At 46.8% G+C, this 12989-nt stretch overlaps 1 protein-coding gene across 3 annotated transcripts in view; it reads right to left on the minus strand.

The window, feature by feature from the left end:
* spata20 (spermatogenesis associated 20) overlaps positions 1-3301 on the minus strand; it is a 590771-nt gene extending 587470 nt beyond the window's left edge. Inside the window, exon 1 of one of the 3 annotated variants that reach the window (XM_038776992.1) lies at positions 3160-3301. In XM_038776992.1, coding sequence (XP_038632920.1) covers positions 3160-3284 — 125 coding nt within the window. In that variant the 5' untranslated portion in view covers positions 3285-3301. Of the gene's footprint in view, positions 1-2845; positions 2899-3159 lie in introns of those variants that run through there. The other 2 variants (XM_038776994.1, XM_038776993.1) reach the window with 2 other exon arrangements.
* Positions 3302-12989: the final 9688 nt, after the last annotated feature.

The following is a 12989-nucleotide window of genomic DNA, read 5'->3' on the forward strand; positions in this document are numbered from 1 at the left end:
ACTGCGGTTTCCTCCCACATGTCCCGAAAGACATGCTGTCAGGTGAATTGGATATTCTGAATTCTCCCTCTGTGCACCCGAACATGCGCTGGAATGTGGCGACTCGGGGCTTTTCACAGTAACTTCATTGTCGTGTTAATGTAAGCCTACTTGTGACAATAAAGATTATTGTTGTACCACTTGGCATGCTCAATGTTGGTGACCATTCCAATTCCTCCACCGAGCCCACGGCACTATTCTCTCCAGGTCTCAGTGGATTCAGTCCCTCATATCGCACACCCTCAGCTCACTCCCACCTTTCCATCCCCCAAAACTCTTGCAAAATTGCATGCCACTTCCATATGGACAACCACATTATCTGCACTACCCAGCAGAACTGGATGGTTCTTTAAAATAGCCAAGCACAGGCATGACGGGATAACTCCCCCTTTCTGTGCCCTAAGATTTTATAAATATGTATTTTTTCAAACAGAATAAAATTGAAATATTGAGCTCTGCTCTGCATGAACAGAGCAAAACTTCCACAAATTGTAGGCGTCACAAAAGTGCAAGGATATTCTGAATTGACTGGACAATTTACTAGACGTTACCCTTGGCTCAAAACAACAAAGAATGTGGCTCATTTCACAGCATTGGAGAGTCTAACATAACATGTAACTAATTGTTGTGGAATAGTCTGTTGTGCCACCCCCTGGTTGGATCTTTTCTTGGACTTAGAAATACCTCCACTGCGGTGATGGTCAGTGAATGGTGCAGGAGCTGCAAGCCATAGGTTAATCTCTCTGCAAGTTTCCCAAGCCAAATGCCATCCTGACTTGGAAACATAATGATGTGTCTTTGCCATTGCTACATCAAATTCCAAAACTCCCTCCCTAACAGTATTGTGGGAGTACCTTCACCACATGGTCCACAGTGAGTCAAGACGTCAACTCATCACTGCCTTTGTCAAGGGCAATTAGGGATAGGCAATAAATGCTGGCCTTGTCACTGACAGCCATATTCTGTGAATGAATACATTTTCAAAACATTATCTCAAAAAATTAGTTGGAACTTCTAAACATAACATTTCTAGCATTGCTTCAACCTAGGATCAAGTTTCTAGGAACAACTAATGCGTTTCAATTTTCAAAAAGCAAGCAGAGTGCAAAACACCGGGTAACTGTCTCAAAGCTTTAAACACAGTTCTGCCTCCCCCATTTGGACAATTGCAACCTTCAGTTCAGTTGATGTCATGGGGTTGTGAGGAGGAAAGCTGTGGACTGCAAGAAGATTATGAAATGGGCTGGTCAGATGGGCAGAAAAGTGGCAAATGGAATTTAACCTAAAAGAAAATGTAAGGTAACACATTGGAGAGGGTCAAACAAGGAAAGAGAATACACAATAAATGGAAGGATACCAAGAGTTGTAGAGGAAGTGAGGGACTTTAGAATGCATGTCCGCAGTTTGACCTGCTCTACTTTCAAGGATAAAGTGGTTAAGGCGGCATCTGAAACACATTCTATGCCTTGGCTAATAAAGGAAAATAAGGGCAGAAAGGTTATGATGGAGCTATCAAATAAACTCTAGTTAGGCCACAACTCTGGTACTATGTGCAGTCTGGTCACCAAATTACAGAAAGGGTGTTATTGCACTGGAGAGGGTAGATTATATGAGGATCTTCCCAGGATTGGAAGATTGCAGCAATGAGGAAAGATCAAATAGGCTGGGGATGACTTTGTAACCTAGGAGGCTGAGGGGGAATTTGATTAAGGTGTACAAAATTGCGAGAGGCTTGGTAGAGTGGATGGGAAGGACCTCAGAAGAGTAGTCAATGACTAGGGGGCATAGAATAATTGGCAGAATTAGAGGGGAGAAGAGGAAAAGAGGGTGTTAGGACTCTTGAAACGACGGCCTGGTAGAGACAGAAATCCTCAACTCATTTAATAAAGGTGTTTGGATAAGGACCTGAAGTCTCATAACCTCCAGGGCTATGGGCCAAGTGCTGGAAAATGAGATTAGACTGTGATACTCGTTTTTCAGTCAGCACAGACACAATGGGCAAAATAGCCTCTCTTTAGGTACCTTCGATTGATCTCTATTTTTTAAATATCTGAAAAGAAAGATGTGGGGAGAGGGCAGGGAATGTCAGAGAAATCCTACTTATGAAGATGACAGTGAGGGTCTTCTTTATCGCCATTTGACTATAATTAACTAATCAATACCCAACAGCAGTTCACCTTATTACTTTAAACGATTGGGTATACCCATCAACAGAAGAGTGGTTGTATATAAAGAGTCAGCGTGACATGATGGACCAAATGGTCTTCTGTGCTGCAATGATTCTACCCATTACGTGACCAGTCGGAAAGATATTATTCTGGAACATCCCTACCAAGCAGTTACAGCAGTGTCCAGTCCAGAAAGCTTTATTCAAAGCCCGAGGTTTGGAAAAGTTTAAGTATATACATCATAGCCTGCAGAGTGTATTTAATATTTGCCCCAACAGACATCTAAACAGTGACAAATTCAATCAGAATACATCAGGCGTTCATTAACACTGCGTTAGGTTATTTGGACAATCTGGATTCTCCCTGTGTACCCGAACAGGATTATTATTATTAACTTTTACTGTTTTCATTTGCAATTAGAAAAATATTTCCAATATCATCAAGCAAAATAAAATTAATCAAATTTTAAAGGGGGCAGGAGCAATAATCACCCACTGGCTTCTAACTCATGGATTGACTGAAGTCGTAAAAGCAACCGATAGATTACAAATCAGAGGATTGTTACACATTTACAGATCTTTTACAGATCTAAAAGTTTTAGTTTAAAAGTAACCAAAGCAAGACTATTGATGAAATACCTTCAGTCCCTTCTTGCCCAAGAGGAAATGCTGCAATAAACACACCTGTCAGCCCTGCAGTGTGAGTAAACAGAGAAAGGGGGCGTGACACCCAGCGCAAGGCGCGCCGGGAGTTGTAGTCCTCTCCCTCCGCTCCCCTCCGCACATGCCAATGGGAGCGGAAACGAAGAACTACAACTCCACTCAAGCATCGCGGCAGCCAAGTCAACAGCGAGGGCAAAGTTAGCGCTCAACGTCGGTTCAAAATAAAACCCTGCCGTCCATCCCTTTTTGGGAGCCTCCTCGCCCGCCGGGGAAACTCTCTGTTCTTTTACCTGCTTTGTGCAGCCGCCGTTGTCAAGCCCCTCAGCCTGTTCCCCGCAGCAGCAACTTGGGCTGCAGCAGCCACCCGGCGGAGACAGAGGGACAGACCGCTCCCGCAGCCCAGGTATTGCAGCATAGCCAGGATCAGCGGGCGTGACGCCTGAGACCGCGCCTCCAGCGGCCGGCGGACGAGGTTCAGGCCAACGCTTTGTGGTGGCAAGTTGTCCATCCTCACCACTTCTGGGTGAAGGGCACCACAGCATCAGTGGTTGGCACAATAGCCCAGTGGTTAGCACTGTGTTTTACAGTGTCAGGGTCCCAGGTTCAATACCCGGCTTGGGTCACTGTCTGTGCAGAGTCTGCATGTTCTCCCTGTGTGTGCGGGGGTTTCCTCCCACAAGTCCCGAAAGACGTGCTATTAGGTCATTTGGACATTATGAGGAGCAGACGTGAAATTGGGGCTGTGATCTTATTGAATGGTGAAGCTGGCTCAAAGAGGCGAATGGCCTCCTCCTGCTCCCAAGTCCATATGCAGAACAGCAGTGATTGATTCAGGCTGTGCAAACAGCCATTCACACCAAAGGATTATCAGACACACAGACAGCTAATACCTTTAAAATTAAATAACTTCTAAAAATGACTACATCAAGCAAATTAAAGGCTTGGAAAATTTTTAATGGGGTGAAGATCGAAGCTAAAACATGCTGAAAAAAACTAAATATTTAACAGCACTCCACAATTATAAAATTATATTTCCTGGCCCATTTATGTTGATCAAACATTGTTAAATGCACAGTTAAAACCCAGTTACACCTGATTGAAATCACTTTAACGATTGAAATCATTTAAACGATTGCAACTTCTTCAAATGGTGATGTGGAAATGAGAAAGTTGAAAAAGTTAAAATTCCCACTAAATGCCCTCTTGTGGCTGTAGGAGAGCGTGCAGGAAATGCACACACACACACACCTGACAGAGTCCTGAATGGCAGACCACAACTTTCAAATTTCTGCTCTAATATGCATATAGACTCAGAATAGTTACAGCACAGGAGGCCATTCAGCCCATCATGTCCATGCTGGATCTTTGCAAGAGTAATTTACCTAGTCCCACTGTAGATGCCTAATATCTTAAAGTTGCAGCCAGTGACGGTGAACACTAACAGTTTACTGTTAACACTCTGCACAAAAAAAACGTGGCCTAATCCACTTTACTGATATTGATTAAGGGTCCTCCTGCATACCTTCAAAATAGTGCTGTAGGATATTACATACCCACTTAAGAGGACGGGCAGGCAAGGCCTTGATTCTATGTCTCATCTGAAGGACAGCACCGGTGATAATGTAGCTCCCACTAATGTAGCCACCTGGGTTGGACACTTCCCGATTCCAAAATGGAGATCCGCTAAGAATGCAGGGAGAAATGGCCAAGCACAGGAAAACAAGCAGGTGCAAAGTTTCCTGTATATTAGGACTTGCAGAAACCCAGACAGAACCAAAACCAAAAACCATCTGCATATTAATGAGCGATACCCGGGAACAATTGGTAACATTAAGAGTAATCAAGACCAAACCAGACTCCTCGGCGCCAGCAGGAGCCAAGACAAAGGAAGGCCAACGGACACATAGGAACCGCCCAGCGATCAGGGAACAGCTCCAGTATTGGAGAAATCGATCCAAGTGATCAGAACTGAGTCCAATCAGTTGGAACCAAGTCCGGGGCCCGCCCAAAAGGGCGCAAAGCCCCTGGGACTATAAAATAGAGTCCCCAAGTTCAGTTCATCCTTCTTGGCAGGGTCTCAGCAGCTCGAAACAACCCTTGACTGTGACCTGCCTAGCAGCTGCACCAACCAAGTAAGTGTCCAGTCAACGCACGCTATGAGATAGGCGCTCCTAGCTACTAGTCCATCCAAGCTTGAAGCCTGCAGACTCAGAATCGAACGAAAGGCCATTGTTCCCTGACCTGGTGGACCTTTCCAAAGCTAAGTATTGGCCTTTTAGTGTTAGAGATAGTCTAGTGAGTTGTGTTTTATGCATGAGTAGCGATTGACTGTGTATATAATAAATGTGTTTTGATTTGAACCTTACTAACTGGTGTATTGAGTTATTGATCAGCACTTGAACTTGAACCTCGTGGTGGTATAAAGATACCTGGCGACTCTAGAGCAAGGTGATTAAACAGAGCAATTAAGTACAAACACAATTAGCAATATTTATTGGCGAACTCTGACGGGACTCGACTTAGAAGTGCCCCCCCACCCCCCATACTCCAAGAGAACCCAAAAATTTGAAATTAGAATCCAATTGGGAACAGAAATAACCACAAGTGTTCAAGCAGTTCTGATCAATCCTCCAGAATTCGGAAGTGTGTACAACAGGGATATAAGATAAAACTGATAGATTTTGTTGCGAAAAACTGTGGGGAGTTTGTATTCCGGAAAATAGCGAAAGCCGTACCCATGTTTACAGCACCGCCTTAGTACCCCTCGTTCCAAATTTAAAAGAGAGCACAGATAGGAAAAATGGCAATGAAGGCAATGGAACGCCTTATGAACCCGCAGGAATTCGTGGTCGCAGCGACCAGCAGAGTAGGTCAGTGTCCCGTTTGGGAAGTTGAGATTAGAAGGTACCTCAAAGGGAAGGGATGGCCCCTTTGGAGTGACTTTTGTTCAAATGAGGAAACAGGTCCGGGGAGTATAGGACATACTTAGTGGGAGAACCTGAGCGAAATCCATAAGAAGAGCTTAGGGAAAGCTCGTAAGCCGATGGCAATTGTGTCCTGTCTGGCACAATTGCGAGGCACAGAGGAGGTCGTTCGGACGCTCCGCAAAGAGATAGAGGAGAGGAATCGAACGAGTAAGGTCGATGTTAGTGAGATCGAGAAAGAGAATATAGAGTTAAGAGGGAAGTTGGTAGCAAAGGACAGAGAGGTGGATGATGCCAAGAGGGCACACCAGTCTTGTCTGGCGTACCTGAGCAGCTTCCAAACCCAATACGATAAGGCCTATCAGGACACACAGCGTGCAGTCCTGGTAAGAGAAGAGACAGAGAAACAGGTAGAGGCATTGCAAAAGCAGTGCAGCGATCTAAAAGCAGCGTTAAGAGCACTCCATGCTGCCATCACGGAGCAGAGACAAAGCTCAGTAGATCACGCAAAGTGCCGGAAGCAGATTGCAGAACTGCAGTCTTTGCTTTCAGTCCAAAACGGGTTTCAAAGCACCTTTGGATCCCAGTTAGATGAAGAAGACGGCCCTGATTGGCAAGAACTAAACAAAACCGCGCATAGATATGTACAGGGAACATGTGCGCAAGGAAAGCCCAAAAAGAGAAAAGCACCCCAACCCCCCCCCCAGAGCAGATAGATCACACACCTATGAATCCGGTCACCACCCACCGCAGAGCCGCATCGGACGGAGACGCGGAATTCCTTTACACGACCCCCTTAACCGTGACCCAGTTACGGGACGCGTGCGAAAAGATCACACCGTTCCTCCCCACCTCAGACCCCCACCAATTCTTTGCTAGAGTGAAGCAGCAGGCGACCATGTACGGCCTGGATGAGCGAGAGCAAGTGAAGCTCACAGTTTTAAGCTTAGACCCTTCTGTTGTAGCAGCCCTTCCTGACCCACAGAATGTATGAGGAGGCACCCTTGCAGAGATGCACACGCCGATCCTAGACGTGATCGGTTACAATAGAGGTGACCCAGTAGAAGGCCTGAATAAGTGCAGGCAGAAGAAAACAGAACACCCCACAGCGTTTGCTGGACGCCTGTGGATCCATTTTCCAGCCGTTTTTTGAAACTTAGACCGCGCCCATTCGTCCACAGACAACATGGCCAAATGGACCCGTACCCTTATCTCTCATGCCACAGAGGCAGGACAGAGAGCTTGTGCTAATTATGACCCCTCAGAAGAGGCCCACAACGGAAAATGGGTTTTAAAAAGGTTGTCCCGCGCTTGGGAGCAATCTGTCCACAATAAACCCGCGTTCAGAAAACCCGAGGAAGAGCAGGCAGAGGCAGACATCCACGCAGTAAAGGCGCACCAGAGCCCCGCATGGGTGAACGAAGGTAGAAACAGCCCCCCACAGAAACCGCAGGAATGTTTTAACTGTGAACATCCAGGTCACTTTGCACGAGAGTGCAATGCCCCACAGAAAGGCACTCTAAATAGAAACAGGACAAAGCCCATTCACAGTGTAAGTGTCCGTTCAGACCAGACAGACATGAATGGAACAGACTGACGGTGTTCAGGCTCCCCAACTTGGGTCTGCGACATCCTTTGGGATAGGTCCGGCCGACCGGTCGTTGCAGCGAAAATACAGGGACAGCCTATTGAATTTCTCTGGGATACGGGAGGGTCCCGCACCACAATTAATTCCTCTACCATGTTCCAAAAAGACATGTGGCCCACTACAGACACCATCACCCTCAGCGGCTTTACAGGCCACTCACAGCAGGGACACATCACAGCCCCTGTACCCATTCAAATCGGCAACATTACTACAAAACACCCCATAGTTTTGGTCAATCTGCCCCACACAGCAGAACACATTTTGGGAATCGATTTCATGAACTCCCACAACCTGTCATTTGATCCAGTAAATCAACGTGTCTGGAAAATGGCAAAGTCAGCAAGAGTATGCTAATAAGATTAGCGCAGTCGGCGATTTCTAGTTTGACCCGACCACGATTAGCACAGACAAACAGGTTAGGGCAGTTCTGCAGAAAAACAGGACCACATTTGCAAGTCATAAACATGACTGTGGCAGGATGGCTGGTTCAGTTCAGATTACAGGACCTGACCCTAGACCCCAAAAGCAATATGGATTTCCCCAAGAGGCAGAGGGAGAAATCTCAAAAGTTATTGAAAGCTTATTAGAACAGGGCGTACTTAGATCAGTAGCCTCTACTAATAATGCCCCGATTTGGCCAGTGAGAAAGCCCGATGGATCATGGCAACTGACCATCGATTACCGGGAACTCAACAAAGTCACCCCCGCAGCAGCCCCCACTGTAGCCACAATTCACAAGACCATGCTCAAACAGGGACTCAACTCACAATATTTTACAGTTTTGGACATCAGTAACGGATTCTGGTCCATTCCATTGGCAAAAGCGTGCCAGTACAAATTTGCCTTCACTTTTAAAGGTCAACAATATATGTGGTCATGCCTCCCACAAGGATTCCACAACTCCCCCTCCATTTTCCACCGACAGCTGGCAAATGGTTTATCAAAATTTTCTCGCCCCGAATGACTGGTCCAGTATGTGGGCGACCTATTACTGCAGACAGACACCAAGGCAGAGCACATTGCGCTTCTGTCCGAACTCCTAGAACTCCTACAGCAAATTGGATGCATAGTGAACTCCAAAAGGGCACAAATTTTGGAAAACAAAGTGATATATTTGGGAACGATTATCACGCTTGGTAAACGCAAGATCGAGCACAAACGGATTGACTCGATTGTCAAATTGCCCCTTCCCCAGAATGTTTCGGCCCTCCGGTCGTTTTTAGGACTGGTTGGCTACTGTCGAAACCACATAGACGGTTTCGCCACCAAAGCAGCACCCCTCTCAGACCTCCTAAAGAAAGGAGCCCCTTGGGAATAGCTTCCGCAGCATACGGATGCTGTGGATGCTTTGAAAAGAGCCCTCATCGCAGCCCCCGCACTGCAGGTCCCAGATCCACTTTCCCCCTACGCTATAGAGGTAGCTAGCACAGATCGCACACTTTCGGCCGTGCTCCTCCAGGAACGGTGCGAACAGTTAAGACCCGTGGCTTACGCCTCCAGAGTTTTAGATCCTGTGGAGCAGGGATTTTCGGCCTGTGAAAGGCACCTGCTCGCAGTTTTCTGGGCAGTTCAATATTTTTCATATATAACCGGACTAAAACCCATCACAACCCTCATGGAACACACCCCCACACAACATTTACTAGACGGACGACTAAAGGACGGCACAGTCAGCCAGATCAGAGCAGCCAGAAGGACCCTTCTTTTGCAGGGACGGAACATCACTATTAAAAGAACTAAAACCCACACTTTCCTAGCCGACAACCTACAGTACCCAGGCACCCCCCCCCATGAATGTGAAATCATCTCACAGCACCACAACACAGGCCCCTTTATCGCGAAAACACCCTCCAAAAAGATAGAAAGTTCACCCCAGAGCCCCCAGCACACAGACACGTGCGCACCCTTAAGAATATATGTGGATGGTTCTTCCACTATATTAGACGGGAAACGCATTACAGGATGCGGCATTTATGTAGAGGAAGCGCAGGGACGCGCCCCAGAAGAAATCTCATTAAAACTGCCAGGACATTTAGGCTCACAGGTAGCAGAACTGGCAGCCATTGCATATATCGTTGATCACCCAGATTCCTTTCCCAGCCCAGCAGACATATACTCGGACAGCCTCTATGTCTGCAACAGCCGTACAGAATTCCTACCCCTGTGGAAAGCAAGAGGATTTGTTTCCGCAGAAAACCCCTCCCTTCAGCCCCATTACTCCACCACATTTTAGACAAAGCAAAGGACAGACCATTTGGAATTATAAAAGTACGAAGTCACCACCGCTCTTCCCCACCTGGAAATGTAAAAGCTGACACATTGGCTAAAGCAGGTTCCAGGCATGGTTATTTTTGGACCCCCCCCTCGAAAGCACCCCTGTGAACGCAGTTCAGGTCTCATAGACCAATATCGAAGATTTAGTGCAGGCCCAGAAGCAAGATGGAAATCTCAGGGAAATTTTGAAAGGAAAATTCCCAGCCCCGTACGATAAGTTTAAAAATGCACTGACCACACATGACGGTGTGATTCTGAACAGGACAGGAATCAGCTTATTTGTTTGTTCCGTGATAGTCATGGACACCAGGGAATTGATCCCACTACAGCCCACCTCAGGCAGCTCTGTTGGTGGCCGAATTTAAAGGTAGACATCACGCACTATGTAGAAAATTGCCTTATCTGTGCCCAAAACAATCCGGACAGATATGCAAAAAAAGCTCAGCTCAGCCACACCCGCCCCGTTAATGGCCCCTGGACTAACCTCCAGATTGATTTTATAGGACCATCGCCGCCTTGCAGGAATGGTTACAAGTATGTGTTGGTAGTTATCGACACGTTTACGAAATGGGTAGAAGCATTCCCATCTAGGACAAACACGGCAAAGACTACCGCTAAGATTTTAACCCACCACATCTTTACGAGATGGGGACTCCCCCGCAGCATTGAATCCGACCAAGGTTCCCATTTTACGGGACGTGTAATGAAAAACGTCCTCAGACCCTAAAAACTACCCTCAGAAAAATGGTCCAACAAAACAACACCACTTGGGATTCAGTCCTCCCTTTTGCGTTGATGTTTTTGCGTAACACTGTATCCACGTCCACAGGATACACCCCACACACTCTCATTACCGGACGCCCCATGAAAGGCACTGAATATTTATTAGGACGTGACTTGACCAGCCCAGAAGTGACGACCCTCACACACGAGAACGCGGTAAAACAATTGGTAGAGAATGTTAAATCGGCTCAGCTGGCAGCCGCAGTAAAACTAGGCACCAGGAAGAAACAGAGCAAGGCCTGTTTCGACAAGACAGTGCATGCGACTGAGTTTGATGTAGGACAGCAGGTCATGCTCTCCATTTACAACCCCAGCACATTCCTGTCACCCAAGTATTCAGGTCCGTATTCGATTGCGGACAAAGCCCCTCCGTTTATAAAATTAAGTACCCCAACGGAAAGACAGCGTGGTTTCTAATTAACCAGCTCAAGGCATATGGCTCGCAGTCTAACCACGCACACCACGTCATGCTCGACGCAGCAGACCACGCCCCGCACCCAGGAAACGTATTCCTACCCTCCCCCAGCACGACCGACCCATCCACGGACTCGACCTCGACTCCGCCCCCTAACTCTCGACTCCGCCCCGGAACGCCCACAGACAGCAGCAGCAGAGACAGCGACTGTGACAGACTTCAGCCACAGCACACCTCCCTACTATCCCCATGCAACAGGCCCCACTCCCAGCGAATCTGAACACGACTCGAGTGATCCCTTCTTGATCACATTCCTTAACAACCCTCACCAAAGACCACCACCCTACGCTGATGACCCGGCTCCGTTAGCTCCGAACTCGACACGTTTTTGGCACCGTGACACTTCATACAGGCTCGTCCGAAACGACGAGATGGACCCTAAGTCACACCATGCAGCTTTGGCAACCCTCATCCATTCAAGAGTATGGCATCTGGGAGAAGATGATGACATTGAGTCTGACTCCCAAAACGAGAATCCCTTTGCGACCCTGTTCGCAACAAATAACTGAGGTGTCCAGATGATGTTTAAAAAGGAACCGCTTGAGAGAGAAACAGTGTCCTTTCTGATGGCACCTGCACGACATTCGTTCCATGTTTGTTTGTTTGTGTTTGTTAATGTTCTTTGTTTCAATTTAAGCAGCTCCTACGGCCCCACGCCACATTTGTCCGCCGATACCTACGAGAACTTACCGGCATGCTTCTCAGCAGAAACCACTGAGAGCTTGCCAGAACGCACTTCATAATTGCTCTTCTGATTTGACGGCATGCTTATCAGCTGAAACCACTGAGAGCTTGCCAGACCCGTTCATAACTGCTCTTCTGGTTTGACGGTAGAGCCTTTACAGCAACCCCACACGATGACTACATTCTTGCCCGTTCTTGTCGGTTACTCAGGCAGTGGAGAAACGGCAGTGGTTCCCGCCCTGCCTGAGGACCCCCCTCTGGTCAGCCAAGCTCGGGTAGAGCACAGCCCACCCTACCCGGGGATTCCATCCAACTCTTACCTGTCGTGGCCCATACGCACCTCATTTTGGCTCTCTTGGTTCAAAAAAAAAATTTTGTTTTGTTTTCAGGTGACCCTTCGGTTGCCACCCCTCCTGCTATTTACATCCTCACACATTTGGATGGTAAATCGCACAGCCTGTGAGACAGCTCGCACTGTTTCAGTATTTTTTTTTTTAAAGTATGTCTTGTCCTGAAATGAGTTTAAAAATAAATAAATGAGGGAGTCACAGATGGTGACCAATTATAAAGGGAAATTGGCACTAAAGGACAGACATGCTAACATACAAGATATTAAAAAAGATAGTAACAGAAACTATGCTTGCATCCACAGAATTCCAGAAGCTCCAGGAAGAGAACAGAGAAGAAAAGGAAAAGAGAAGAGAAAGATGAAGACGTCCTCCATCTTTGTTGCGATAGTTGTAAGATGTATTTGGTTGCGCGCGAACGCGAACCCCCTCACCCCAACCCCCCCCCGGCCATCAATGATTCACTCCCCCATAGCACCCAGAGCCCAGTGACAAGTAACAACACCCCAACATGGCGTGTTAGGTTTATAACGTGGTACTCCCTTTCATATGTAGTTGAATCCCTTCTAGCATTGACGATACTCTGCAGCATCGTGCAGACTATCCGCATGAGGAAATGGCGAAGGAGAGCTGACCGCTCTCACACCCCGGTATACAGGATAAGATTCCCTATTTTCGGTTTTCACCAGGCCCCCGAACCCCTTGATCTACAATAAAGGACATTAGTTTTGCACCATTTGTAAATAAAGAAATATGTTTCGTTTGCAACTGTAAGATTGTACAACTCTGTGCTTGACCGCTAAGCCAGAGGAAAATGTGAATGCTGCTATTATTTTTGTACTGCTAGGAAGTTAGTATGTTTGGATGTTTAAGTGAGTGTAGTTTATGGAGGATAGTTAGAGGTACCGTTTTTTTGTGTTGTAATGCATGTCCCTTTTATGACATATCGCCACTTAGAATTGTTAGTTAAAATTTTCTTGCATAG

Source organism: Scyliorhinus canicula, chromosome 18 (assembly GCF_902713615.1).
Source record: "Scyliorhinus canicula chromosome 18, sScyCan1.1, whole genome shotgun sequence".
Lineage (NCBI taxonomy): Eukaryota > Metazoa > Chordata > Chondrichthyes > Carcharhiniformes > Scyliorhinidae > Scyliorhinus > Scyliorhinus canicula.